The 26,795-nt window shown below is 54.6% G+C and overlaps 1 protein-coding gene across 1 annotated transcript in view; it reads left to right on the top strand.

The window, feature by feature from the left end:
• Positions 1–26,795, top strand: part of CHD8 (chromodomain helicase DNA binding protein 8) — an 82,668-nt gene that overhangs the window by 11,988 nt on the left and 43,885 nt on the right. Inside the window, exons 4-16 of the mRNA XM_082299479.1 lie at positions 1,627–2,000; positions 3,077–3,191; positions 3,272–3,454; positions 8,221–8,289; positions 8,387–8,442; positions 10,281–10,398; positions 10,822–10,905; positions 11,763–11,900; positions 17,083–17,204; positions 19,017–19,260; positions 19,939–20,115; positions 20,842–20,985; positions 25,478–25,733. Coding sequence (XP_082155605.1) covers positions 1,627–2,000; positions 3,077–3,191; positions 3,272–3,454; positions 8,221–8,289; positions 8,387–8,442; positions 10,281–10,398; positions 10,822–10,905; positions 11,763–11,900; positions 17,083–17,204; positions 19,017–19,260; positions 19,939–20,115; positions 20,842–20,985; positions 25,478–25,733 — 2,080 coding nt within the window. The remainder of the gene's footprint in view (positions 1–1,626; positions 2,001–3,076; positions 3,192–3,271; positions 3,455–8,220; positions 8,290–8,386; positions 8,443–10,280; positions 10,399–10,821; positions 10,906–11,762; positions 11,901–17,082; positions 17,205–19,016; positions 19,261–19,938; positions 20,116–20,841; positions 20,986–25,477; positions 25,734–26,795) is intronic.

The raw sequence follows: 26,795 nt of genomic DNA, 5'->3' as shown, positions 1-26,795 counted from the left end.
TCACAGGGGTCGGTCAGCGGGGCGGTGGTGGTCACTCTGGTCACAGGGGTCAGTGAGCAGGGCGGTGGTGGTCACTCCGGTCACGGGGCTCGGTCAGCGGGGTGGTGGTGGTCACTCAGCTTCGGCTGTAGCGGTCGTTGAGGGGTGGCGGTGGTGGTCAGCCAAGGTTGGAGTTGGTGGGCACTCAGGGTCGGTCTTGGTGGTCACTCATTGGGGATTGGTGGTCGTGTAATGTTGACCTTAATGGTCACCCAACCGCAGCCTTGATGGTCACCCAGCCGTGGTGGCCACCTAACCATGGCCTTGGTGGCCACCCAAGCATGGCCTTGGTGGTCACTCAGATGTGATCTTGGTGGTCACCCAGCCGTGGTGGCCACCTAAGCATGTCCTTGGTTGCCACCTAGCTGTGATTTTGGTGGTCACGTAGCCGTGGTGGCCACCTAAGCATGGCCTTGGTGGCCATCTAGCTGTGATTTTGGTGGTCACCCAGCCGTGATGGCCACATAAGCATGGTCTTGGTGGCCACCTAAGCATGGCCTTGGTGGTCTCTCAGCTGTGATCTTGGTGGTCATTCAGCCATGGTGGCCACCTAAGCATGTCCTTGGTTGCCACCTAGCTGTGATTTTGGTGGTCACGTAGCCGTGGTGGCCACCTAACCATGGCTTTGGTGGCCACCCAAGCATGGCCTTGGTGGTCACTCAGCTGTGATTTTGGTGGTCACCTGACTGTGGTGCCCACCCCAGCATGGCCTTGGTGGCCACCCAGCTGTGATTTTGGTGGTCATGTAGCCGTGGTGGCCACCTAACCATGGCTTTGGTGGCCACCCAAGCATGGCCTTGGTGGTCCCTCAGCTGTGATTTTGGTGGTTCCCCAGCTGTGGTGCCCACCTAAGCATGGCCTTGGTGGCCACCCAGCTGTGATTTTGGTGGTCACGTAGCCGTGGTGGCCACCTAACCATGGCTTTGGTGGCCACCCAAGCATGGCCTTGGTGGTCCCTCAGCTGTGATTTTGGTGGTTCCCCAGCCGTGGTGGCCACCTAAGCATGGCCTTGGTGGCCACCCAGCTGTGATTTTGGTGGTCACGTAGCCGTGGTGGCCACCTAACCATGGCTTTGGTGGCCACCCAAGCATGGCCTTGGTGGTCCCTCAGCTGTGATTTTGGTGGTTCCCCAGCCGGGGTGGCCGCATAAGCATGGCCTTGGTGGCCACCCAGCTGTGATTTTGGTGGTCACGTAGCCGTGGTGGCCACCTAACCATGGCTTTGGTGGCCACCCAAGCATGGCCTTGGTGGTCTCTCAGCTGTGATTTTGGTGGTTCCCCAGCCGTGGTGGCCACATAAGCATGGCCTTGGTGGCCACCCAGCTGTGATTTTGGTGGCCACCCAGCTGTGATCTTGACGGTCACCCAGCTGTGATCTTGACGGTCACCCAGCTGCGCTGGCCACGTAAGCACGGCCTTGGTGGCCACCCAGCCGTGATCACGATGGTCACCCAGCCGCGGTGGCCGTTCATCCACGACCTTGGCGGTCACCGTGATGGCCGTGCAATTCGCCCCCTGATGGCCGCGCAGCCACAGTGGCCACCCGCCCCTGCTCCGACCGGTCACTCACCCCCCGCCCTTTCCCCAGGCCGGCTCCTCGGCGGGCGGCTCCTCAGCCGGCCTCTCGGTGGTCAAGGTGCTGAGCGGCGCCGAGGTGGCCGCGGTGGCCGCGCCGGCCGCGCGGGGGCCGTCGGACGAGAGCCGCAAGCTGGAGCACCAGAAGAAGCAGGAGAAGGCCAACCGCATCGTGGCCGAGGCCATCGCCCGCGCCCGCGCCCGCGGCGAGCAGAACATCCCCCGCGTCCTCAACGAGGACGAGCTGCCCAGCGTCCGGCCCGAGGACGAGGGCGAGCGCAAGCGGCGCCGCAAAGGCCCCGGCGAGCGCGGCGCGGCCAAGGAGGAGCGGCCGCGGCGCGGGAAGGGCCAGGGCGGCAGCAAGAGCAAAGGGCGCGGCAAGGCCAGGTGAGGCGGCGCGGGCAGCGGCGTGGGCGTGGCGGTCACTCGGCTTTGGGCGTCCGGTGTGGTCAGGTGTGGTGTTGGTGGTCAGTAGCAGTTGGGCTTGAGGGGCACCCAGCCTTGGGCTTGGTGGTCAGCTAAGTGCAGGGGTCAGCTAAGCACAGTGGTCATCTGGGCTTGGCCTTGGTGGTCACCTAAGTATGGTCTTGGTGGTCAGCCAACGAGAGTGGTCACCTAAGCACAGTGGTCATCTGGGCTTGGCCTTGGTGGTCACCTAAGTATGGTCTTGGTGGTCAGCCAACGAGAGTGGTCACCTAAGCACAGTGGTCATCTGGGCTTGGCCTTGGTGGTCACCTAAGCATGGTCTTGGTGGTCAGCCAACGAGAGTGGTCACCTAAGCACAGTGGTCATCTGGGTTTGGCCTTGGTGGTTACCTAACCACAGTGGTCATCTAACCATGGTCTTGGTGGTCAGCCAACCACAGGGGTCACCTAAGCACAGGGGTCTTTGGGTTTGGCCTTGGTGGTCACTTAATCATGGCCTTGGTGGTCAGCCAACCACAGGGGTCACCTAAGCACAGGGGTCTTTGGGTTTGGCCTTGGTGGTCACCTAACCATGGCCTTGGTGGTCACCCAACCACAGGGGTTACTTAACCGCAGTGGTCACCCGGCCTTGGCTTTGGTGGCCACCTAACCACAGTGTTGGTGGTCAGCCAACCACAGTGGTCACCTAACCGCAGTGGTCACCCGGCCTTGGCTTTGGTGGTCACCTAACCATGGCCTTGGTGGTCAGCCAACCAGAGCGGTCACCTAACCGCAGTGGTCACCCGGCCTTGGCTTTGGTGGTCACCTAACCATGGCCTTGGTGGTTGCTCAGCCTCGGCCTTGGTGGTCATTCATCATTGGCCTTGATGGTCACCCACCTGTGGTTGCGGTGGTCACCAAACCGTGGCCTAGGTGGTCACTAAACCTTAACGGTCGCCCGGCTTCATTTTTTATGGCTGTGATGGCCCCCTGACCGCGGCGGCCACGCGGCTCTGGTGGTCAGCCGTCCCTCCGGTCACTCCGGTCACTCTCCCGCAGCACCATCACGCCGGTGGTGGGCAAGAAGCGCAAGCGCAACGCGTCCTCGGACAACTCCGACTCCGAGGTGCTGCCGGCGCCGTCCCCGCGCCACGACGACGACAGCAGCGTCCAGGTGTCCACCCGGGGGCGGGAGCGGTCAGCGGGGGCGGGAGCGGTCAGCGGGGCGTGGCTGACCCGCGCTCGTCCCCCCAGAAGCGCCGCTCCAACCGGCAGGTCAAGCGCAAGAAGTACACGGAGGACCTGGACATCAAGATCACGGACGACGAGGAGGACGAGGAGCTGGACGTGACGGGGCCGGCGCGGCCGGAGCAGCCCCCGGCGCCGCCGCCGCCCGAGCACGACGGCGACGCGCTGCCGTCCATGCAGTTCTTCGTGGTGGGTGCCCTTCCTCCTCGGCCTCGTCGTGGCCATCCTCGTCTTCGTCATCTTCATCTTCATCGTCTCCATGTTCGTTTCTGTCATCTTCATCGTCTCCATCTTCGTTACGTCCATCTTTGTTTCTGTCATCTTTCTCACGTCCATCTTTATTACGTCCGTCTTCATGCTCTCCATCTTCGTCATCTTCTTTTTCGTCTTCGTTATCTTCATCTTCATCATTTGCATCTTCACCATCTGTATTTTTATCGTCTCTATCTTCTTCATGTCTGTCTTCATCATCTTCATTTTTGTCATCTCCATCTTCATCGTCTGTATCTTCATCGTCTTCATCATGTGTATTTTTATCATCTCTGTGTTCATTATCTTTATCTCCATCATCTTCATCTTTATCATCTTCATTTCTGTCATCGCCATCTTCATCATTTTCATCTTCATTATCTTCATCTTTATAATTTCTGTTTCCATCATCTCCATCTTCATCGTCTGTATCCTCATCATCTTCATCTTCATCATGTCCATTTTTATCATCTCCACGTTCATTATCTCCATCTCCATCATCTTCGTCTTCATCATATTCATTTCTGTCATCTCCATCTTCATTATCTTCATCTTCGTTATCTCTATCTTCATCATCTCCATCGTCTCCATTTTCATCATCTCCTTCTTCATCGTCTGTATCTTCATCATCTTCATCTTCGTCATGTCCATCTTGATCATCTCCATCTTCGTCATCTCCACCTTCATCATCTCCATCTTCATCATCTCCGCGTTCATCGTCTCCATCTTCGTTATCTCCATCTTCATCATTTCCGTGTTCATCATCTGAATTTTCATCATCTCCATCTTCATTATCGGTATCTTCATCATCTTCATTTTTATCATCTCTGTCTTCATCATCTGCATCTCCATCGTCTCCATGTCCATCATCTCCATCTTCATCGTCTTCATCTTCATCGTGTCCGTTTTTATCATCTCCATGTTCATTATCTCCATCTCCATCATTTCCATGTTCATTATCTCCATCTCCATCATCTTCATCTTTATCATCTTCGTTTCTGTCATCGCCATCTTCATCATTTTCATCTTCATTATCTTCATCTTTATCATTTCTGTTTCCATCATCTCCATCTTCATCGTCTCCATCTTCATCGTCTGTATCCTCATCATCTTCATCTTCATCATGTCCATTTTTATCATCTCCACGTTCATTATCTCCATCTCCATCATCTTCGTCTTCATCATATTCATTTCTGTCATCTCCATCTTCATCATCTCCATCTTCATTATCTTCATCTTTGTTATCCCTATCTTCATCATCTCCATCGTCTCCATTTTCATCATCTCCTTCATCGTCTGTATCTTCATCATCTTCATCTTCATCATGTCCATCTTGATCATCTCCATCTTGATCATCTCCATCTTCGTCATCTCCACCTTCGTCATCTCCATCTTCATCATCTCCATGTTCATCGTCTCTGTCTTCGTTATCTCCATCTTCATCATTTCCGTGTTCATCATCTGAATTTTCATCATCTCCATCTTCATTATCGGTATCTTCATCATCTTCATTTCTATCATCTTTGTCTTCATCATCTGCATCTCCATCGTCTCCATGTCCATCATCTCCATCTTCATCATCTGTATCTTCATCGTCTTCATCTTCATCGTGTCCGTTTTTATCATCTCCATGTTCATTATCTCCATCTCCATCATTTCCATGTTCATTATCTCCATCTCCATCATCTTCATCTTTATCATCTTCATTTCTGTCATCGCCATCTTCATCATTTTCATCTTCATTATCTTCATTTTTATCATTTCTGTTTCCATCATCTCCATCTTCATCGTCTCCATCTTCATCGTCTGTATCCTCATCATCTTCATCTTCATCATGTTCATTTTTATCATCTCCACGTTCGTTATCTCCATGTCCATCATCTTTGTCTTCATCATATTCATTTCTGTCATCTCCATCTTCATTATCTTCATCTTCGTTATCTCTGTCTTCATCATCTCCATCTCCATCGTCTCCATTTTCATCATCTCCTTCTTCATCGTCTGTATCTTCATCATCTTCATCTTCGTCATGTCCATCTTGATCATCTCCATCTTCGTCATCTCCACCTTCATCATCTCCATCTTCATCATCTCCGCGTTCATCGTCTCCATCTTCGTTATCTCCATCTTCATCATTTCCGTGTTCATCATCTGAATTTTCATCATCTCCATCTTCATTATCGGTATCTTCATCATCTTCATTTCTATCATCTCTGTCTTCATCACTTCCTGCCAAGCTCATCATCTTCGTCTTCATCGTCTTCATCATCTCCGTCGTCTTTCCCCGGCCCCATCGCGTTCATCGTCTTCATCCCTGTCACCTCCATCGTCTCCATCATCTTCATCTTCATCATGTCCATCTTTGTCATCTCCATCTTCGTCATCTTCATCATCTTCATCATCTTTATCTTCATCATCTCTATCTTCATCGCCTTCTCCCAACTCCATCCTCATCTTCATCACCTTCCTCACTTCTTCATCCCCAGTGTCTTCCTCATCATCGTCTTCATCCCCTCCTTCATCCCCATCACCTTCCTGGTCTTCTCCATCCTCTGCACCTTCGTGGTGTTCTCCATCCTCATCACCTTCACGGTGTCCATCTCCCTGATCTTCATCACCTTCCTCACCTTCTCCATCCCCATCATCTTCATCATCTCCTTCCTCACCGTTGTCACCTTCTCCATCATCTTCGTCACCTTCTCCATCATCTTCGTCACCTTCTCCATCCTTGTGACCTTCATCCCCATCCCCACCTCAGTCACGTTCCTCACCTTCTCCGCGTCCATCATCTTCCTCACCTTCTCCGCGTCCATCATCTTCCTCACCTTCTCCGTGTCCATCATCTTCCTCACCTTCTCCGTGTCCATCATCTTCCTCACCTTCTCCATGTCCATCATCCTCCTCACCTTCTCCGCGTCCATCATCCTCCTCACCTTCTCCATGTCCATCATCTTCCTCACCTTCTCCGTGTCCATCATCTTCCTCACCTTCTCCGCGTCCATCATCCTCCTCACCTTCTCCATGTCCATCATCTTCCTCACCTTCTCCATGTCCATCATCCTCCTCACCTTCTCCATGTCCATCATCCTCCTCACCTTCTCCGTGTCCATCATCCTCCTCACCTTCTCCGTGTCCATCATCCTCCTCACCTTCTCCATGTCCATCATCCTCCTCACCTTCTCCGTGTCCATCATCTTCCTCACCTTCTCCATGTCCATCATCCTCCTCACCTTCTCCGTGTCCATCATCTTCCTCACCTTCTCCGTGTCCATCATCTTCCTCACCTTCTCCATGTCCATCATCTTCCTCACCTTCTCCATGTCCATCATCCTCACCTTGTCTGTGTCCATCATCTTCCTCACCTTCTCCATGTCCATCATCCTCACCTTGTCTGTGTCCATCATCTTCCTCACCTTCTCCATGTCCATCATCCTCCTCACCTTCTCCGTGTCCATCATCCTCCTCACCTTCTCCATGTCCATCATCCTCCTCACCTTCTCCGTGTCCATCATCTTCCTCACCTTCTCCATGTCCATCATCCTCTTCACCTTCTCCGTGTCCATCATCTTCCTCACCTTCTCCGTGTCCATCATCTTCCTCACCTTCTCCATGTCCATCATCTTCCTCACCTTCTCTGCATCCATCATCTTCCTCACCTTCTCCATGTCCATCATCCTCCTCACCTTCTCCGTGTCCATCATCCTCCTCACCTTCTCCGTGTCCATCATCTTCCTCACCTTCTCCGCGTCCATCATCTTCCTCACCTTCTCCTTGTCCATCATCTTCCTCACCTTCTCCATGTCCATCATCCTCCTCACCTTCTCCTTGTCCATCATCTTCCTCACCTTCTCCATGTCCATCATCCTCCTCACCTTCTCCATGTCCATCATCCTCCTCACCTTCTCCGCGTCCATCATCCTCCTCACCTTTTCCGCGTCCATCATCTTCCTCACCTTCTCCGTGTCCATCATCTTCCTCACCTTCTCCATGTCCATCATCTTCCTCACCTTCTCCATGTCCATCATCCTCCTCACCTTCTCCTTGTCCATCTTCCTCACCTTCTCCATGTCCATCATCTTCCTCACCTTCTCCTTGTCCATCATCTTCCTCACCTTCTCTGCATCCATCATCTTCCTCACCTTCTCCTTGTCCATCATCCTCCTCACCTTCTCCATGTCCATCATCCTCCTCACCTTCTCCGCGTCCATCATCCTCCTCACCTTCTCCGCGTCCATCTTCCTCACCTTGTCTGTGTCCATCATCTTCCTCACCTTCTCTGCATCCATCATCTTCCTCACCTTCTCCTTGTCCATCATCTTCCTCACCTTCTCCTTGTCCATCATCCTCCTCACCTTCTCCATGTCCATCATCCTCCTCACCTTCTCCATGTCCATCATCTTCCTCACCTTCTCCATGTCCATCATCCTCCTCACCTTCTCCATGTCCATCATCTTCCTCACCTTCTCCGCGTCCATCATCTTCCTCACCTTCTCCGCATCCATCATCTTCCTCACCTTCTCCGCTTCCATCATCTTCCTCACCTTCTCCGCTTCCATCATCCTCCTCACCTTCTCCATGTCCATCATCTTCCTCACCTTCTCCATGTCCATCATCCTCCTCACCTTCTCCGCGTCCATCATCTTCCTCACCTTCTCCATGTCCATCATCTTCCTCACCTTCCTCACCTTCCTCCTCCTCGTCCCCAGGAGAACCCGAGCGAGGAAGACGCCGCCATCGTGGACAAGGTCCTGTCCATGCGCGTGGTCAAGAAGGAGGTGAGGCCGGTGGTCACTGTGGTGGTCACCGGGGTGGCCCGAGGTGACCACCAGGGCCTCCTCCTGACCTTCCTCCCGCCCTCCTCCTCCTCCTCAGCTGCCGTCGGGACAATTGGTGGAGTCCGAGGAGTTCTTCGTCAAGTACAAAAATTAGTAGGTGGCCCTGGGAGGTCCTGGGAGGTCCACGGGGTGGGGAGAGGTCACTCGTGGTCACTCGTGGTCACTCGTGGTCACTCGTGGTCATTCCTACTCGTTGAAGGTCATTTGTGGTCATTTTGGGGTCATTTAAGGTGGCTTTGGGGTCGATTTTGGGCGTTTTGGGAGATGGTGTGGAGTCCAGGAGGAGCCTCGCCCCAGGTGACCTCACCTGGTCACACCTGGGGTCATCTGTGGTCATTTTGGGTCATCCGTGGTCATTTGGGGGTCATTTTGGGTCATTTTGGGCTTTTTTTTGATCGTTTTGGGTCATTCCGGGTCATTTTGGGGTCATTTTTGAGCATTTGTGGGGTCAGTCTTGAAGTCAGCTTTTGGTCACTTTGGGGTCAGTTTGGGGTCAGGTTTTGGTCATTTTGGGTCATTTTTGATCGTATTGGTTGATTTTTGAGCCTTTAGGCTCATTTTTGCTTATTTGGACTCTTTTTTGCTCCTTTTTGACTATTTTGAGTCATTTCTGCTCGCTCTGGGGTAGTTTTTGGTCATTCTGGACTCACTTTTGATCGTTTTGGGTCATTTTTGACTATTTTGGTAGTTTTGCTCATTCCGGGCTCGTTTTTGAGCGGTTTTGGGGTCGTTTTTTGAACATTTTTGGGGTTGTTTTCGGGGTCATTTTTGAGCGTTTTTGGGGTCATTTTTGAGCATTTTCGGGCTCGTTTTTGAGCGGTTTTGGGTTCATTTTTGAGTGTTCGTGGGCTCATTTTTGAGCACTTTTGGGGTCGTTTTTGAGTATTTTTAGGGTCATTTTTGGGGTCATTTTTGAGCGTTTTCGGGGTTGGTTTGGGGCATTTTTGGGCTCGTTCTTTGAGCATTTTCGGGGTCGTTTTTGAACATTTTTGGGCTCATTTTTGGGCTCATTTTTGAGCGGTTTTGGGCTCATTTTTGAATGTTTTCAGGGTAATTTTTGAGCGTTTTTGGGGTCATTTTTTGAGCGTTTTTGGGGTCATTTTTTGAGCGTTTTTGGGGTCATTTTTGGGGTCATTTTTGAGCGTTTTCGGGGTAATTTTTGAGCGGTTTTGGGGTCATTTTGAGCGTTTTGGGCTCATTTTTGAGCATTTTAGGGGTCATTTTTGAGCGTTTTTGGGCTCATTTTTGAGCATTTTCGGGGTAATTTTTGAGCGGTTTTGGGGTCATTTTTGAGCGTTTTTGGGCTCATTTTTGAGCGTTTTCGGGGTCGTTTTTGAGCGGTTTTGGGGTCATTTTGAGCGTTTTTGGGGTAGTTTTTGAGCGTTTTCGGGGTCATTTTTGAGCATTTTTGGGGTAATTTTTGAGCATTTTCGGGGTCATTTTTGAGCATTTTTGGGGTAATTTTTGAGCGTTTTGGGCTCATTTTTGAGCGTTTTTGTGCTCATTTTTGAGTGTTTTAGGGGTCATTTTTGAGCGTTTTCGGGGTAATTTTTGAGCGTTTTTGGGCTCAATTTTGAGCGTTTTTGGGCTCATTTTTGAGCGTTTTTGGGCTCAATTTTGAGCGTTTTTGGGCTCATTTTTGAGCGTTTTTGGGCTCAATTTTGAGCGTTTTTGGGGTCATTTTGAGCGTTTTGGGCTCATTTTTGAGCGTTTTAGGGGTCATTTTTGAGCGTTTTTGGGGTAGTTTTTGAGCGTTTTCGCGCTCATTTTTGAGTGTTTTTGGGCTCAATTTTGAGCGTTTTTGGGGTCATTTTTGAGCGTTTTAGGGGTCATTTTTGAGCGTTTTTGGGGTCATTTTGAGCGGTTTTGGGCTCCCCGGGGTGGGCGGGGCCCTCACCTGCGCCCAGGTGTGACCCCGGCCCCGCCCCCAGCTCGTACCTGCACTGCGAGTGGGCGACGATCGCGCAGCTGGAGAAGGACAAGAGGATCCACCAGAAGCTCAAGCGCTTCAAGACCAAGATGAACCAAATGCGCCACTTTTTCCACGAGGTTCGGGGCGATTTCTGGGGGTTTTGGGAAAAATCGGGGCGTTCTGAGGGGAAAAATGGGGTTTTGAGGGAAAACTCAGGTTTTTTGGGAGGGGAAATTCGAGGTTTTAGGGGAAAAAATGGGGATGGGGGGATAATGAGGATTTGGGGGGGAAATGGGAATTTTTGGGGGAAAAATGGGGATTTTGGGGGGGAAAAAGGAAGGGTTTGGAAGGAAGAAATGGGGAAGTGGGAAGATGAGGAATTGAGAGGAAAACCACTTTGTTTTTTTGGAAAATCTGGAATTGGTGAAAATCTGGGGGTTTTGGGGAAACACTGAGATTTGCGGAGGAAAAACGGGTGTTTTGGGGGGAAAAAACCAGGGATCTGGGGTAAAAATGAATTTTGGGGAGAAAAACGGGGATTTTGGGGCTTTTTTCCCCAGGATGAAGAGCCCTTCAACCCCGACTACGTGGAGGTCGATCGGATCCTGGACGAGTCCCACAGCGTGGACAAGGACAACGGCGAGGTCGGGGGGCCCCAAAATTGGGAATTTTTGTGGGTTTAGGGGTGGAAGAACCCCAAAATGGGGATTTTTCGTGGATTTAGGGGTGGTAGAATCCCAAAATTGGGGTTTTTCATGGATTTAGGGGTGGTAGAACCCCACAATTGGGATTTTTTCGTGGATCTAGGCGTGAAATAACCCCAAAATTGAGGTTTTTTGTGGATTCAGGGGTGGTAGAACCCCAAAATGGGGTATTTTCTTGGATTTAGAGGTGTTAGAACCCCAAAATTGGGATTTTTCGTGGATTTCGTGGTGGTAGAACCCCAAAATTGGGATTTTTCGTGGATTTCGTGGTGGTAGAACCCCAAAATTGGGATTTTTCGTGGATTTCGTGGTGGTAGAACCCCAGAATGGGGATTTTTGATGGGCTCAGCGCAGGTAGAACCCAAAATTTTGGGGTTTTTCCCCAGATTTCGTGGTGGCAGAACCCCAAAATTTTGGGTGTTTTAGGGTTCGGTGGTGGCAGAACCCCAAAATTGAGGTTCTAGGGAGTGGTCAGTGCCCCCAAATTTTGGTCCCTCGAGGTCAGGGCATGGTCACCACCCCAGCCCATGGTGCCAGCTGACCAGGGCATGGTCAGTGCCCTCAGCCCACGGTGCCAGCTGACCAGGGCATGGTCACCACCCCAGCCCACCGTGCCAGCTGACCAGGGCATGGTCAGTGCCCCCAGCCCACGGTGCCAGCTGACCAGGGCATGGTCAGTGCCCCCAGCCCATGGTCCTGGCTGACCAGGGCATGGTCAGTGCCCCCAGCCCACGGTGCCAGCTGACCAGGGCACGGTCACCACCGGCTGACCGCTGCTGTGGTCACTCTGTCCGCAGCCCGTGGTGTACTACCTGGTCAAGTGGTGCTCGCTGCCCTACGAGGACAGCACCTGGGAGCTGCAGGAGGACGTGGACGAGGCCAAAATCGCCGAATTCCGCCGCATCCAGGCCCGGCACCCCGAGCTGAAGCGCCAGGTGAGCGCCGGCCTCGGTCACTGCGGTCACTGCGGTCACTGCGGTCACTGCGGACACTGCGGTCACTGCGGACACTGCGGACACTGCGGTCACTGCGGTCACTGCGGACACTGCGGTCACTGCGGTCACTGCGGACACTGCGGTCACTGCGGTCACTGCGGACACTGCGGTCACTGCGGACACTTCCCGGCGTTCCGGGTCGGTTTGGGACCATTTGGGGTTGATTTTTAACGGTTTTGGTCATTTTTAAACGTTTCTGGTGGTTTTGGGGTGATTTGGGGTCAATTTTTAACGGTTTTGGGCATTTTTTACCGTTGCTGGTGGTTTTGGGGTGATTTGGGGTCGATTTTTAACGGTTTTGGTTGTTTTTTAACGTTTCTGGTGGTTTTGGGGTGATTTGGGGTCGATTTTTAACGGTTTTGGGCGTTTTTTACCGTTGCTGGTGGTTTTGGGGTGATTTGGGGTTGATTTTTAACGGTTTTGGGCATTTTTTACCGTTGCTGGTGGTTTTGGGGTGATTTGGGGTCGATTTTTAACGGTTTTGGTTGTTTTTTAACGTTTCTGGTGGTTTTGGGGTGATTTGGGGTCGATTTTTAATGGTTTTGGTCATTTTTTACCGTTGCTGGTGGTTTTGGGGTGATTTGGGGTCGATTGTTAATGGTTTGGGTCGTTTTTTTTATGTTGCTGGTGGTTTTGGGGTGATTTGGGGTCGATTGTTAACGGTTTTGGTCGTTTTTTTTATGTTGCTGGTGGTTTTGGGGTGATTTGGGGTCGATTTTTAACGGTTTTGGTCATTTTTTTAACATTTTGGGTCGGTTTGGGGCGATTTGGGGTCGATTGTTAACGGTTTTGGTCGTTTTTTAACGTTTTGGGTCGGTTTGGGGCCATTTGGGGTCGATTGTTAACGGTTTTGGTCGTTTTTTAACGTTTTGGGTCGGTTTGGGGCCATTTGGGGTCGATTTTTAACGGTTTTGGTCATTTTTTTAACGTTTTGGGTCGGTTTGGGGTGATTTGGGGTCGATTGTTAACGGTTTTGGTCATTTTTTAACATTTTGGGTTGGTTTGGGGCGATTTGGGGTCGATTGTTAACGGTTTTGGTCGTTTTTTTTATGTTGCTGGTGGTTTTGGGGCCATTTGGGGTCGATTTTTAACGGTTTTGGTCATTTTTTTAACGTTTTGGGTCGGTTTGGGGTGATTTGGGGTCGATTGTTAACGGTTTTGGTCGTTTTTTAACGTTTTGGGTCGGTTTGGGGCCATTTGGGGTCGATTTTTAACGGTTTTGGTTGTTTTTTAACGTTTCTGGTGGTTTTGGGGTGATTTGGGGTCGATTTTTAACGGTTTTGGGCGTTTTTTACCGTTGCTGGTGGTTTTGGGGTGATCTGGGGTCGATTTTTAACGGTTTTGGTCGTTTTTTAACGTTGCTGGTGGTTTTGGGGTGATCTGGGGTCGATTTTTAACGGTTTTGGTCATTTTTTAACGTTTTGGGTCGGTTTGGGGTGATTTGGAGTCGATTGTTAACGGTTTTGGTCGTTTTTTTATGTTGCTGGTGGTTTTGGGGTGATTTGGAGTCGATTGTTAACGGTTTTGGTCGTTTTTTAACATTTTGGGTTGGTTTGGGGTGTTTTGGGGTCGATTGTTAACGGTTTTGGTCGTTTTTTAACATTTTGGGTCGGTTTGGGGCGATTTGGGGTCGATTGTTAACGGTTTTGGTCGTTTTTTAACGTTTTGGGTCGGTTTGGGGCCATTTGGGGTCGATTTTTAACGGTTTTGGTCATTTTTTTAACGTTTTGGGTTGGTTTTGGGGTGATTTGGGGTCGATTGTTAACGGTTTTGGTCGTTTTTTAACATTTTGGGTCGGTTTGGGGCCATTTGGGGTCGATTGTTAATGGTTTTGGTCGTTTTTTACCGTTGCTGGTGTTTTTGGGGTGATTTGGGGTCGATTTTTAATGGTTTTGGTCGTTTTTTTATGTTGCTGGTGGTTTTGGGGTGATTTGGGGTCGATTGTTAACGGTTTTGGTCGTTTTTTAACATTTTGGGTCGGTTTGGGGTGATTTGGGGTCGATTGTTAACGGTTTTGGTCATTTTTTAACGTTTTGGGTCGGTTTGGGGCCATTTGGGGTCGATTGTTAACGGTTTTGGTCGTTTTTTACCGTTGCTGGTGTTTTTGGGGTGATTTGGGGGCATTTTGGGGTCAGTTTCGGGCTGGGTTTGTGGTCACTCCTGGTCATTTTGGGGTCATTTTTCCCCATTTTTGACGTCATTCCTGGTCATTTTTGGGGCCATTTCTGGTCGTTTTGGGGTCAGTTTCTGGTCATTTTGGGGTCATTTTGGGATCATTTTTGATCTTTTTGGGGTCATTTTTGATGTCATTCGTGGTCAATTTTGGTGCCGTTTCTGGTCAGTTCTGGGGTCAGTTCTGGGGTCAGGTTTGGGGTCAGTTTCTGGTCATTTTGGGCTCATTCCTGGTCATTTTGGGGTCATTTTTTCCCGTTTTTGATGTCATCCCTCATCAATTTTGGGGCCATTTCTGGATGTTTTGGGGTCAGTTTTGGGGTCAGTTTTTGGTCATTTTGGGGACATTTTTCTTTTTGGGGTCATTTTCGATCTTTCTTGATGTCATTCCTGGTCAATTTTGGGGCTGTTTTGGATGTTTTGGGGTCAGTTTTGGAGTCAGTTTCTGGTAATTTTTGGCTCGTTTTGGGGTCATTTTTGATCTTTTTGGGGTATTTTTTCCCCATTTTTGACGTCATTCGTTATCAATTTTGGGGCCATTTCTGGACGTTTTGGGGTCAGTTTTGGGATCAGTTTCTGGTCATTTTGGGCTCATTCCTGGTCCTTTTGGGGTCATTTTTGATCTTTTTTGACGTCATTCGTTATCAATTTTGGGGCCATTTCTGGACGTTTTGGGGTCAGTTTTGGGGTCAGTTTCTGGTCATTTTGGGCTCATTCCTGGTCCATTTTGGGGTCGTTTTTGATGTTTCTGGAGTAATTTTTTTTCCATTTTTGACGTCATTCGTTACCAATTTTGGGGCCGTTCCTGGACGTTTTGGGGTCAGTTTCGGGGTCATTTTCTGGTCATTTTGGGCTCATTCCTGGTCCTTTTGGGGTCATTTTTGATCTTTTTTGACGTCATTCGTTATCAATTTTGGGGCCATTTCTGGACGTTTTGGGGTCAGTTTCTGGTCAGTTTTGGGGTCAGTTTCTGGTCAATTTTGGGCTCATTCCTGGTCAATTTTAGGGTTGTTTTTGATGTTTCTGGAGTAATTTTTTTTCCATTTTTGACGTCATTCGTTATCAATTTTGGGGCCGTTCCTGGACGTTTTGGGGTCAGTTTTGGGGTCAGTTTCTGGTCAATTTTGGGCTCATTCCTGGTCAATTTTAGGGTTGTTTTTGATGTTTCTGGAGTAATTTTTTTTCCATTTTTGACGTCATTCGTTATCAATTTTGGGGCCGTTTCTGGACGTTTTAGGGTCAGCTTCTGGTCATTTTGGGCTCATTCCTGGTCCTTTTGGGGTCATTTTTGATCTTTTTTGACGTCATTCGTTATCAATTTTGGGGCCATTTCCGGACGTTTTGGGGTCAGTTTTGGGGTCATTTTCTGGTCATTTTGGGCTCATTCCTGGTCCTTTTGGGGTCATTTTTGATCTTTTTTGACGTCATTCGTTATCAATTTTGGGGCCATTTCCGGACGTTTTGGGGTCAGTTTTGGGGTCAGTTTCTGGTCATTTTGGGCTCATTCCTGGTCAATTTTGGGGTCGTTTTTGATGTTTCTGGAGTAATTTTTTTTCCATTTTTGACGTCATTCGTTATCAATTTTGGGGCCGTTCCTGGACGTTTTGGGGTCAGTTTTGGGATCAGTTTCTGGTCAATTTTGGGCTCATTCCTGGTCAATTTTGGGGTTGTTTTTGATGTTTTTGGAGTAATTTTTTTTCCATTTTTGACGTCATTCGTTATCAATTTTGGGGCCGTTTCTGGACGTTTTGGGGTCAGTTTCTGGTCATTTTCTGGTCATTTTGGGCTCATTCCTGGTCCTTTTGGGGTCATTTTTGATCTTTTTTGATGTCATTCGTTATCAATTTTGGGGCCATTTCTGGACGTTTTGGGGTCAGTTTTGGGGTCAGTTTCTGGTCATTTTCTGGTCATTTTGGGCTCATTCCTGGTCCTTTTGGGGTCATTTTTGATCTTTTTTGACGTCATTCGTTATCAATTTTGGGGCCATTTCTGGACGTTTTGGGGTCAGTTTCTGGTCATTTTGGGCTCATTCCTGGTCAATTTTGGGGTCGTTTTTGATGTTTCTGGAGTAATTTTTTTTCCATTTTTGACGTCATTCGTTACCAATTTTGGGGCCGTTTCTGGACGTTTTGGGGTCAGTTTTGGGGTCATTTTCTGGTCATTTTGGGCTCATTCCTGGTCCATTTTGGGGTCTTTTTTGATGTCATTCGTTATCAATTTTGGGGCCATTTCTGGTCAGTTTTGGGGTCAGTTTCTGGTCATTTTGGGCTTTTTCCTGGTCCTTTTGGGGTCATTTTTGATCTTTTTTGACGTCATTCGTTATCAATTTTGGGGCCGTTTCTGGTCAGTTTTGGGGTCAGTTTCTGGTCAATTTTGGGCTCATTCCTGGTCAATTTTAGGGTTGTTTTTGATGTTTCTGGAGTAATTTTTTTTCCATTTTTGACGTCATTCGTTATCAATTTTGGGGCCGTTCCTGGACGTTTTGGGGTCAGTTTTGGGGTCAGTTTCTGGTCAATTTTGGGCTCATTCCTGGTCAATTTTAGGGTTGTTTTTGATGTTTCTGGAGTAATTTTTTTTCCATTTTTGACGTCATTCGTTATCAATTTTGGGGCCATTTCTGGACGTTTTGGGGTCAGTTTCTGGTCATTTTCTGGTCATTTTGGGCTCATTCCTGGTCAATTTTGGGCTCATTTTTGATGTTTCTGGAGTAATTTTTTTTCCATTTTTGACGTCATTCGTTACCAATTTTGGGGCCATTTCTGGACGTTTTAGGGTCAGCTTCTGGTCATTTTGGGCTCATTCCTGGTCAATTTTGGGGTCATTTTTGATCTTTCTGGGCTCGTTTCTTTGACGTCTCGGGCTCTCCTTTTGCCATTTTGGGCTCGTTTATTCGCGTTTTCGGGCGTTTTGGGGCCTCCCTGACCGCTGTCCCTCCCCCGTCCCCGCCCAGCCGCGCCCCCAGGCCGGGGCCTGGAAGAAGCTGGAGGCGTCGCACGAGTACAAGAACCACAACCAGCTGCGCGAGTACCAACTGGAAGGGGTCAACTGGCTGCTCTTCAACTGGTACAACAGGTGAGGCCACCTGGTCAGCCTGGCCAGGACGTCCTGGTGGCCAACTCTGCCCCTGGGGTCACTCCGTCCTCGTGGCCGTAGCGTTGGCGCTGTCTGCGTTGTCCTCGTGGTCATCTTTGTGGTGGCCTCGTTCTCGTTGCGGTCACTCTGTTGTCGCGGTCAGCTTGTCCTCGTGGTCATCTCGTGCTTCTGTTCGCTTTGGCCTCGTGGTCATCTCATGCTGATGGTCATCTTCTCTTGGTCATCTGGTGCTACTTGTGGTCGCTTTGTCTTGCTCTGTTTGTGCTCTTTGGGGTCGTTTTCTTCTGGTCACCTCGTTTTCCTTGGGGTCACCTTCTTCTGGTTGCTTTCTTCTCCTTGTGGTCACCTTTTTTTGGTCATTTTCTCCTCCTTGTGGTCACTTTCTGCTGGTCCCCTCTCTCCTCCTTGTGGTCACCTTTTCTTGGTCACCTTCTCCTCCTTGTGGTCACTTTCTCCTTGTGGTCACCTTTTCTTGGTCACCTTCTCCTCCTTGTGGTCACTTTCTCCTTCTTGTGGTCACCTTTTCTTGGTCATTTTCTCCTCCTTGTGGTCACCTTCTCCTCTTTGTGGTCACTTTCTCCTCCTTGTGGTCGCCTTTTCTTGGTCATCTTCTCCTCCTTGTGGTCACCTTTTCTTGGTCACCCTGTTCTCCTTGTGGTCACTTTCTCCTCCTTGTGGTCATTTTCTGCTGGTCCCCTCTCTCTTCCTTGTGGTCACCTTTTCTTGGTCACCTTCTCCTCTTTGTGGTCATCTTCTCCTCCTTGTGGTCACTTTCTGCTCCTTGTGGTCACTTTCTGCTCCTTGTGGTCACCTTCTCTTCCTTGTGGTCACTTTTTCCTGGTCACTTTCTCCTCCTTGTGGTCACCTTTTCTTGGTCACCCTGTTCTCCTTGTGGTCACTTTCTCCTCCTTGTGGTCATTTTCTGCTGGTCCCCTCTCTCTTCCTTGTGGTCACCTTTTCTTGGTCACCTTCTCCTCTTTGTGGTCATCTTCTCCTCCTTGTGGTCACTTTCTGCTCCTTGTGGTCACTTTCTGCTCCTTGTGGTCACCTTCTCTTCCTTGTGGTCACTTTTTCCTGGTCACTTTCTCCTCCTTGTGGTCACCTTTTCTTGGTCACCCTGTTCTCCTTGTGGTCACTTTCTCCTCCTTGTGGTCATTTTCTGCTGGTCCCCTCTCTGTTCCTTGTGGTCACTTTTTCTTGGTCACCTTGTCCTCCTTGTGGTCACTTTCTCCTCCTTGTGGTCACCTTTTCTTGGTCACCTTGTCCTCCTTGTGGTCACCTTCTCCTCCTTGTGGTCACTTTTTCTTGGTCACCTTCTCCTCCTTGTGGTCACTTTTTCTTGGTCACCTTCTCCTCCTTGTGGTCACTTTCTCCTGGTCACTTCCTCCTCCTTGTGGTCACCTTTTCTTGGTCGCCTTCTCGTCCTTGTGGTCACTTTCTCCTGGTCACTTTCTCCTCCTTGTGGTCACCTTTTCTTGGTCGCCTTCTCGTCCTTGTGGTCACTTTCTCCTGGTCACTTTCTCCTCCTTGTGGTCACCTTTTCTTGGTCACCTTCTCCTCCTTGTGGTCACTTTCTCCTGGTCACTTCCTCCTCCTTGTGGTCACCTTTTCCTGGTCCCTTTCTCATCCTCGTGGCCACTTTGTTGCTGGTCACTCCTCCTGCTGCTCCCGTTCTCCTCCTGGTCCACACCTGCTCCTCCCATTCCCCTTGTCCTGTCCCTGTCCAGGCTTCTCACCTGTCCCAGGTGTGTCTCAGGTGTGTCCCTCACCTGTCCCTCACCTGTCCCTCAGGCAGAACTGCATCCTGGCCGACGAGATGGGGCTGGGCAAGACCATCCAGTCGATCGCCTTCCTGCAGGAGGTGCACGGCGCCGGCGTCCGGGGGCCCTTCCTGGTCATCGCGCCGCTGTCCACCATCACCAACTGGGAGCGCGAGTTCGGCACCTGGACCGGCCTCAACACCATCGTCTACCACGGCAGCCTGGCGTCGCGGCAGATGATCCAGCAGTACGAGATGTACTGCAAGGACGCCAAGGTGAGCTCGCTTACCTGTGGGGCACACCTGGGGCACACCTGGGCACACCTGTATGGTATCACTGACACACCTGGGCACACCTGGGCACACCCACGGCAGCCTGGCGTCGCGGCACATGATCCAGCAGTACGAGATGTACTGCAAGGACGCCAAGGTGAGCTCGCTTACCTGTGGGGCACACCTGGGGCACACCTGGGCACACCTCTATGGTATCACTGACACACCTGGGCACACTCGTAACACACCTGGACACACCTGTATGGTATCACTGACACGCTTGTAACACACCTGGGCACACCTGTAATACACCTGGGCACACCTGGGCACACCTGTATGGTATCACTGACACACCTGGGCACACCTGTAACACACCTGGGGCACACCTGTAATGCACCTGGGCACACCTGGGCACACCTGGGGCACACCTGGGCACACCTGGGGCACACCTGTAACACACCTGGGCACACCTGGGCACACCTCTATGGTATCACTGACACACCTGGGCACACCCATAACACACCTGGGTACACCTGTAATGCACATGGGCACACCTGTAATGCACCTGGGCACACCTGTAGCACACCTGGGCACACCTGTATGGGATCACTGACACACCTGGGCACACCTGTAACACACCTGGGGCACACCTGTGCTCACCTGTCCCTCACCTGCCCGCAGGGCCGGCTGATCCCCGGCGCCTACAAGTTCGACGCGCTCATCACCACGTTCGAGATGATCCTGTCCGACTGCCCCGAGCTGCGCGAGGTCGAGTGGCGCTGCGTGGTCATCGACGAGGCGCACCGCCTCAAGAACCGCCACTGCAAGCTGCTCGACAGCCTCAAGCACATGGACCTGGTCAGCGCCGCGGGGCCGCGCCGCCCGCAGGGGGTGGGGGTCAGCCTGGGCTCCAGGGGAGCTCTCCTGGGCACAGCTGGGTGCGCTGGGTGCACCTGGGCACACATGGGCACACCTGGAGCTCACCTGGGCACACCTTGGTGCCCTGGGCGCACCTGGGCACAGCTGGGCACAGCTGAGCACACCTGAGCTCACCTGGGAGGGTGTGGGAGCAGTTTGGGATCAATGGGGTGGAGCTGGGGGCACCTGGAGGTGATTGGCAGAGGTTTGGCCTCCAGGGGAGCTCACCTGGGCACACCTGGGCACACCTGGAGCTCACCTGAGCACACCTGGGTGTACCTGGGCGCACCTGGGCACACCTGGAGCTCACCTGGGCATAGCTGGGCACACCTGGGCACACCTGGAGCTCACCTGGGCACACCTGGGTGCACCTGGGCACAGCTGGGCACACCTGGGCTCATGCACGGGATGCTCCTGATGAGTTTTGGTGACTCCTGGGGGGAGCCTGGTCACTCCTGGGAGGTCCCAGGTGACCTCTTGGAGGTCCGCGGCCGTTTTTGGTGTCCCCAGGTGTGGTCAGCTGTGCTCACCTGTCCTCACCTGTGCTCACTTGCCCTCACCTGTCCTCACCTGTGCTCACCTGTGCCCACCTGTGCCCACCTGTGCTCACCTGTGCTCACCTGCTCTCACCTGTGCTCACCTGCCCTCACCTGCTCTCACCTGCAGGAGCACAAGGTGCTGCTGACGGGGACGCCGCTGCAGAACACGGTGGAGGAGCTCTTCAGCCTCCTGCACTTCCTGGAGCCCGCCCAGTTCCCGTCCGAGGCCGAGTTCCTCAAGGACTTCGGGGACCTCAAAACCGAGGAGCAGGTGAGGGGCCACACCTGGGCACACCTGGGCACACCTGGGCACACCTGGGAGGGGTTTCGGGGTCACCTGGGCGCATCTGGGCACACCTGGGAGGGGTTTTGGGGTCACCTGGGCACACCTGGGAGGGGTTTTGGGGTCACCTTGGCACACCTGGGCACACCTGGGAGGGGTTTTGGGGTCACCTGGGCACACCTGGGCACACCTGGGAGGGGTTTTGGGGTCACCTGGGCACACCTGGGCACACCCAGGAGGGGTTTTGGGGTCACCTGGGCACACCTGGGCACATCTGGGAGGGGTTTTGGGGTCACCTGGGCACATGTGGGCACACCTGGAGGGGTTTTGGGCACACCTGGGCACACCTGAGAGGGGTTTTGGGGTCACCTGGGCACACCTGGGCACACCTGAGAGGGGTTTTGGGGTCACCTGGGCACACCTGGGCACATCTGGGAGGGGTTTTGGGGTCACCTGGGCACACCTGAGAGGGGTTTTGGGGTCACCTGGGCACACCTGGGCACATCTGGGAGGGGTTTTGGGGTCATCTGGGCACATCTGGGAGGGGTTTTGGGGTCACCTGGGCACACCTGGGCACACCTGGGAGGGGTTTTGGTGTCACCTGGGCACACCTGGGCACATCTGGGCACACCTGGGAGGGGTTTTGGAGTCACCTGGGCACACCTGGGCACACCTGGGCACACCTGGGAGGGGTTTTGGGATCACCTGGGCACACCTGGGCACACCTGGGAGGGGCTTCAGGGTCACCTGGGCACACCTGGGAGGGGTTTTGGGGTCACCTGGGCACACCTGGGAGGGGTTTTGGGGTCACCTGGGCACACCTGGGCACGTCTGGGAGGGGTTTTGGGGTCACCTGGGCACACCTGGGCACATCTGGGAGGGGTTTTGGGGTCACCTGGGCACACCTGGGCACATCTGGGCACACCTGGGAGGGGTTTTGGGGTCACCTGGGCACACCTGGGCACATCTGGGCACACCTGGGAGGGGTTTTGGGGTCACCTGGGCGCACCTGGGCACACCTGGGCACACCTGGGAGGGGTTTTGGGATCACCTGGGCACACCTGGGCACACCTGGGAGGGGCTTCAGGGTCACCTGGGCACACCTGGGAGGGGTTTTGGGGTCACCTGGGCACACCTGGGCACGTCTGGGAGGGGTTTTGGGGTCACCTGGGCACACCTGGGCACATCTGGGAGGGGTTTTGGGGTCACCTGGGCACACCTGGGCACATCTGGGCACACCTGGGAGGGGTTTTGGGGTCACCTGGGCACACCTGGGCACACCTGGGAGGGGTTTTGGGGTCACCTGGGCGCATCTGGGCACACCTGGGAGGGGTTTTGGGGTCACCTGGGCACACCTGGGCACACCTGGGCACACCTGGGAGGGGTTTTGGGGTCACCTGGGCACATCTGGGCACATCTGGGAGGGGTTTTGGTGTCACCTGGGCACACCTGGGCACATCTGGGCACACCTGGGAGGGGTTTTGGGGTCACCTGGGCACACCTGGGCACACCTGGGCTTCAGGGTCATCTGGGCACACCTGGGCACATCTGGGAGGGGTTTTGGGGTCACCTGGGCACATCTGGGCACATCTGGGAGGGGTTTTGGGGGTACCTGGGCACATCTGGGCACATCTGGGAGAGGTTTTGGGGTCACCTGGGCACACCTGGGCACATCTGGGAGGGGTTTTGGGGTCACCTGGGCACATCTGGGCACATCTGGGAGGGGTTTTGGGGGTACCTGGGCACATCTGGGCACACCTGGGAGAGGTTTTGGGGTCACCTGGGCGTATCTGGGCACATCTGGGAGGGGTTTTGGGGTCACCTGGGCACATCTGGGAGGGGTTTTGGGGTCACCTGGGCACACCTGGGCACATCTGGGAGGGGTTTTGGGGTCACCTGGGCACACCTGGGCACACCTGGGAGGGGTTTTGGGGTCACCTGGGCACACCTGGGCACACCTGGGAGGGGCTTCAGGGTCACCTGGGCACATCTGGGAGGGGTTTTGGGGTTACCTGGGCACACCTGGGCACATCTGGGAGGGGTTTTGGGGTCACCTGGGCACATCTGGGAGGGATTTTGGGGCACACCTGGGCACACCTGGGAGGGGTTTTGGGGTCACCTGGGCACACCTGGGAGGGGTTTTGGGGTCACCTGGGCACACCTGGGCACACCTGGGAGGGGTTTTGGTGTCACCTGGGCACACCTGGGAGGGGTTTTGGGGTCACCTGGGCACACCTGGGCACATCTGGGAGGGGTTTTGGGGTCACCTGGGCACATCTGGGAGGGGTTTTGGGGTCACCTGGGCACACCTGGGCACACCTGGGAGGGGTTTTGGTGTCACCTGGGCACACCTGGGAGGGGTTTTGGGGTCACCTGGGCACACCTGGGCACATCTGGGAGGGGTTTTGGGGTCACCTGGGCACATCTGGGAGGGATTTTGGGGCACACCTGGGCACACCTGGGAGGGGTTTTGGGGTCACCTGGGCACACCTGGGCACATCTGGGAGGGGTTTTGGGGTCACCTGGGCACATCTGGGAGGGATTTTGGGGCACACCTGGGCACACCTGGGAGGGGTTTTGGGGTCACCTGGGCACACCTGGGCACATCTGGGAGGGGTTTTGGGGTCACCTGGGCACACCTGGGAGGGGTTTTGGGGTCACCTGGGCACACCTGGGAGGGGTTTTGGGGTCACCTGGGCACACCTGGGCACATCTGGGAGGGGTTTTGGGGTCACCTGGGCACACCTGGGAGGGGTTTTGGGGTCACCTGGGCACACCTGGGCGGGGTCAGGAGGTGGGGACAGGGCTGGGGGTGTTCAGGTGTTTGAGGTTGGGGGACTCAGTGGTCACCTGGGGGGGGTGGGGGTCACCTGGGGGGGGTGGGGGGCACCTGCAGAAGGGTTTGGACGCTGTGCTGGTCACCCAGAGGTCTCGGCCGCCACCTTGTGGTCACTCATAGAGCTCCGTGGTCACCTGGAGCTCACCTGGAGCTCACTTGGAGCTCACTTGGAGCTCTACCGGAGCTCACCTGGAGCTCACCTGGAGTTCACTGGAGCTCACCTGGAGCTCACCTGGAGCTCACCTGGAGCTCACTTGGAGCTCACCTGGAGCTCACTGGAGCTCACCTGAACTCACCTGGAGCTCACTGGAGCGCACCTGAACTCACCCGGAGCTCACTCGGAGCTCACCTGGAGCTCACTGGAGCTCACTGGAGCTCACCTGGAGCTCACTTGGAGCTCACTTGGAGCTCACTGGAGCTCACCTGAACTCACCTGGAGCTCACTGGAGCTCACCTGGAGCTCACTGGAGCTCACTGGAGCTCACCTGGAGCTCACCTGGAGCTCACTGGAGCTCACCTGAACTCACCTGGAGCACTCCCCACCTCCTCACTGTCCTCACAGAGTCCTCAAATTCTCCTCTGACACCTCCCAGGTGTCCCCAGGTGCCCCCAGCTCCCCCCAGTTCCCTCCAGCTCCCCCCAGTGCCCCCAGCTGCCCCCAGGTGCCCCCAGGTGAGCTTCAGTGCCCCCAGGTGCCCGTAGGTGTCCCCAGGTGTCCCCAGATGCCCTCAGGTGAGCCCCCAGTGCCCCCAGGTGTCCCCAGTGCCCCCAGGTGAGCTCCCAGGTGAGCCCCCAGGTGTCCCCAGTGCCCCCAGTGCCCCCAGGTGAGCCCTGGTGCCCCCAGGTGAGCCCCCAGGTGAGCCCCCAGTGCCCCCAGGTGCCCCCAGTGCCCCCAGGTGTCCCCAGTGCCCCCAGGTGAGCCCCAGTGCCCGCAGGTGTCCCCAGTGCCCCCAGCTGCCCCCAGGTGAGCTCCCAGGTGTCCCCAGTGCTCCCAGTGCCCCCAGGTGAGCCCCCAGTGCCCCCAGGTGTCCCCAGTGCCCCCAGGTGAGCTCCCAAGTGAGCGCCCGGGTGAGCCCCAGTGCCCCCAGGTGAGCCCCCAGTGCCCCCAGGTGTCCCCAGTGCCCCCAGGTGTCCCCAGGTGAGCCCCCAGTGCCCCCGGGTGAGCCCCCAGGTGAGCCCCTGGGTGAGCCCCAGTGTCCCCAGGTGTCCCCAGTGCCCCCAGGTGAGCTCCCAAGTGAGCGCCCAGGTGAGCCCCCAGCTGCCCCCAGGTGAGCCCCCAGGTGAGCCCCCAGCTGCCCCCAGGTGAGCCCCCAGTGCCCCCAGGTGTCCCCAGTGCCCCCAGGTGTCCCCAGGTGAGCCTCCAGGTGTCCCCAGGTGAGCCCCAGTGCCCCCAGCTGCCCCCAGGTGTCCCCAGTGCCCCCAGGTGTCCCCAGGTGAGCCCCCAGTGCCCCCAGGTGAGCCCAGGTGATCCCCCAGTGCCCCCAGGTGATCCCCCAGTGCCCCCAGGTGAGCCCCAGTGCCCCCAGGTGAGCCCTGGTGCCCCCAGGTGAGCCCCCAGTGCCCCCAGTGCCCCCAGCTGCCCCCAGGTGAGCGCCCAGGTGAGCCCCCAGGTGAGCCCCCCCCGGCCGTTCCGCCGCGCAGGTGCAGAAGCTGCAGGCGCTGCTGAAGCCGATGATGCTGCGGCGGCTGAAGGAGGACGTGGAGAAGAACCTGGCGCCCAAGCAGGAGACCATCATCGAGGTGGAGCTGACCAACGCCCAGAAGCGCCTGTACCGCGCCATCCTGGAGCGCAACTTCGCCTACCTGGCGCGCGGCGCCGGCCACGGCAACGTGCCCAACCTGCTCAACACCATGATGGAGCTGCGCAAGTGCTGCAACCACCCCTACCTCATCAACGGTGAGCGCGCGGCGCGGGTACACCTGGGACACACCTGGGGCACACCTGGGGGGCACCTGCGGGGCAGCTGGGGCAGCTGGGGGCAGCTGGGGCAGCTGGGGGGCAGCTGGGATACACCTGGGGGCAGCTGGGGGGCAGCTGGGGGCACCTGGGGGGCAGCTGGGGGCAGCTGGGGCACACCTGGGGGCAGCTGGGGGCAGCTGGGGCACACCTGCGGGGTACCTGGGGGCAGCTGGGACAGCTGGGGGCAGCTGGGGGGCAGCTGGGGGCACCTGGGGGCAGCTGGGGGGCAGCTGGGGGGCACCTGGGGGCAGCTGGGGGCAGCTGGGGGGCACCTGGGGTATCTGGGTCACACCTGGGGCACACCTGGGGGCAGCTGGGGGCATCTGGGGGCACCTGGGGGCAGCTGGGGGGCACCTGGGGGCACCTGGGGCATCTGGGGCACACGTGGGGGCAGGTGGGGGGCAGCTGGGGCACACCTGGGGCATCTGGGGGCACACCTGGGGCACACCTGGGGCACACCTGGGGGGCACCTGGGGGGCACCTGGGGGCAGCTGGGGCATCTGGGGCACACCTGGGGCACACCTGGGACACCTGGGGGCAGCTGGGGCATCTGGGACACACCTGGGACACACCTGGGGCACCTGGGACGCATCTGGGGCACCTGGGGCATCTGGAGCACACCTGGGGGGCACCTGAGGGGCACCTGGGGGCATCTGGGGCACCTGGGACACACCTGGGACACACCTGGGGCACACCTGGGGGGCATCTGGGGCATCTGGGACACACCTGGGGCACACCTGGGATACACCTGGGGGTACACCTGGGACACCTGGGGCATCTGGGGCACACCTGGGGGGCACCTGGGGGCACACCTGGGACACCTGGGGGCACCTGGGGGGCAGCTGGGGCATCTGGGACACACCTGGGGCATCTGGGGCACACCTGGGACATCTGGGGCACAGCTGGGGGTATCTGGGGGCAGCTGGTGCACACCTGGGGGGCACCTGGGGGCAGCTGGGGCATCTGGGGCCACCTGGGGCACACCTGGGACATCTGGGG

The sequence above is a fragment of the Coloeus monedula genome, assembly GCF_965178545.1.
Source record: "Coloeus monedula genome assembly, chromosome: 32".
Lineage (NCBI taxonomy): Eukaryota > Metazoa > Chordata > Aves > Passeriformes > Corvidae > Coloeus > Coloeus monedula.
This window is presented reverse-complemented; position numbering and strand designations above follow the sequence as displayed.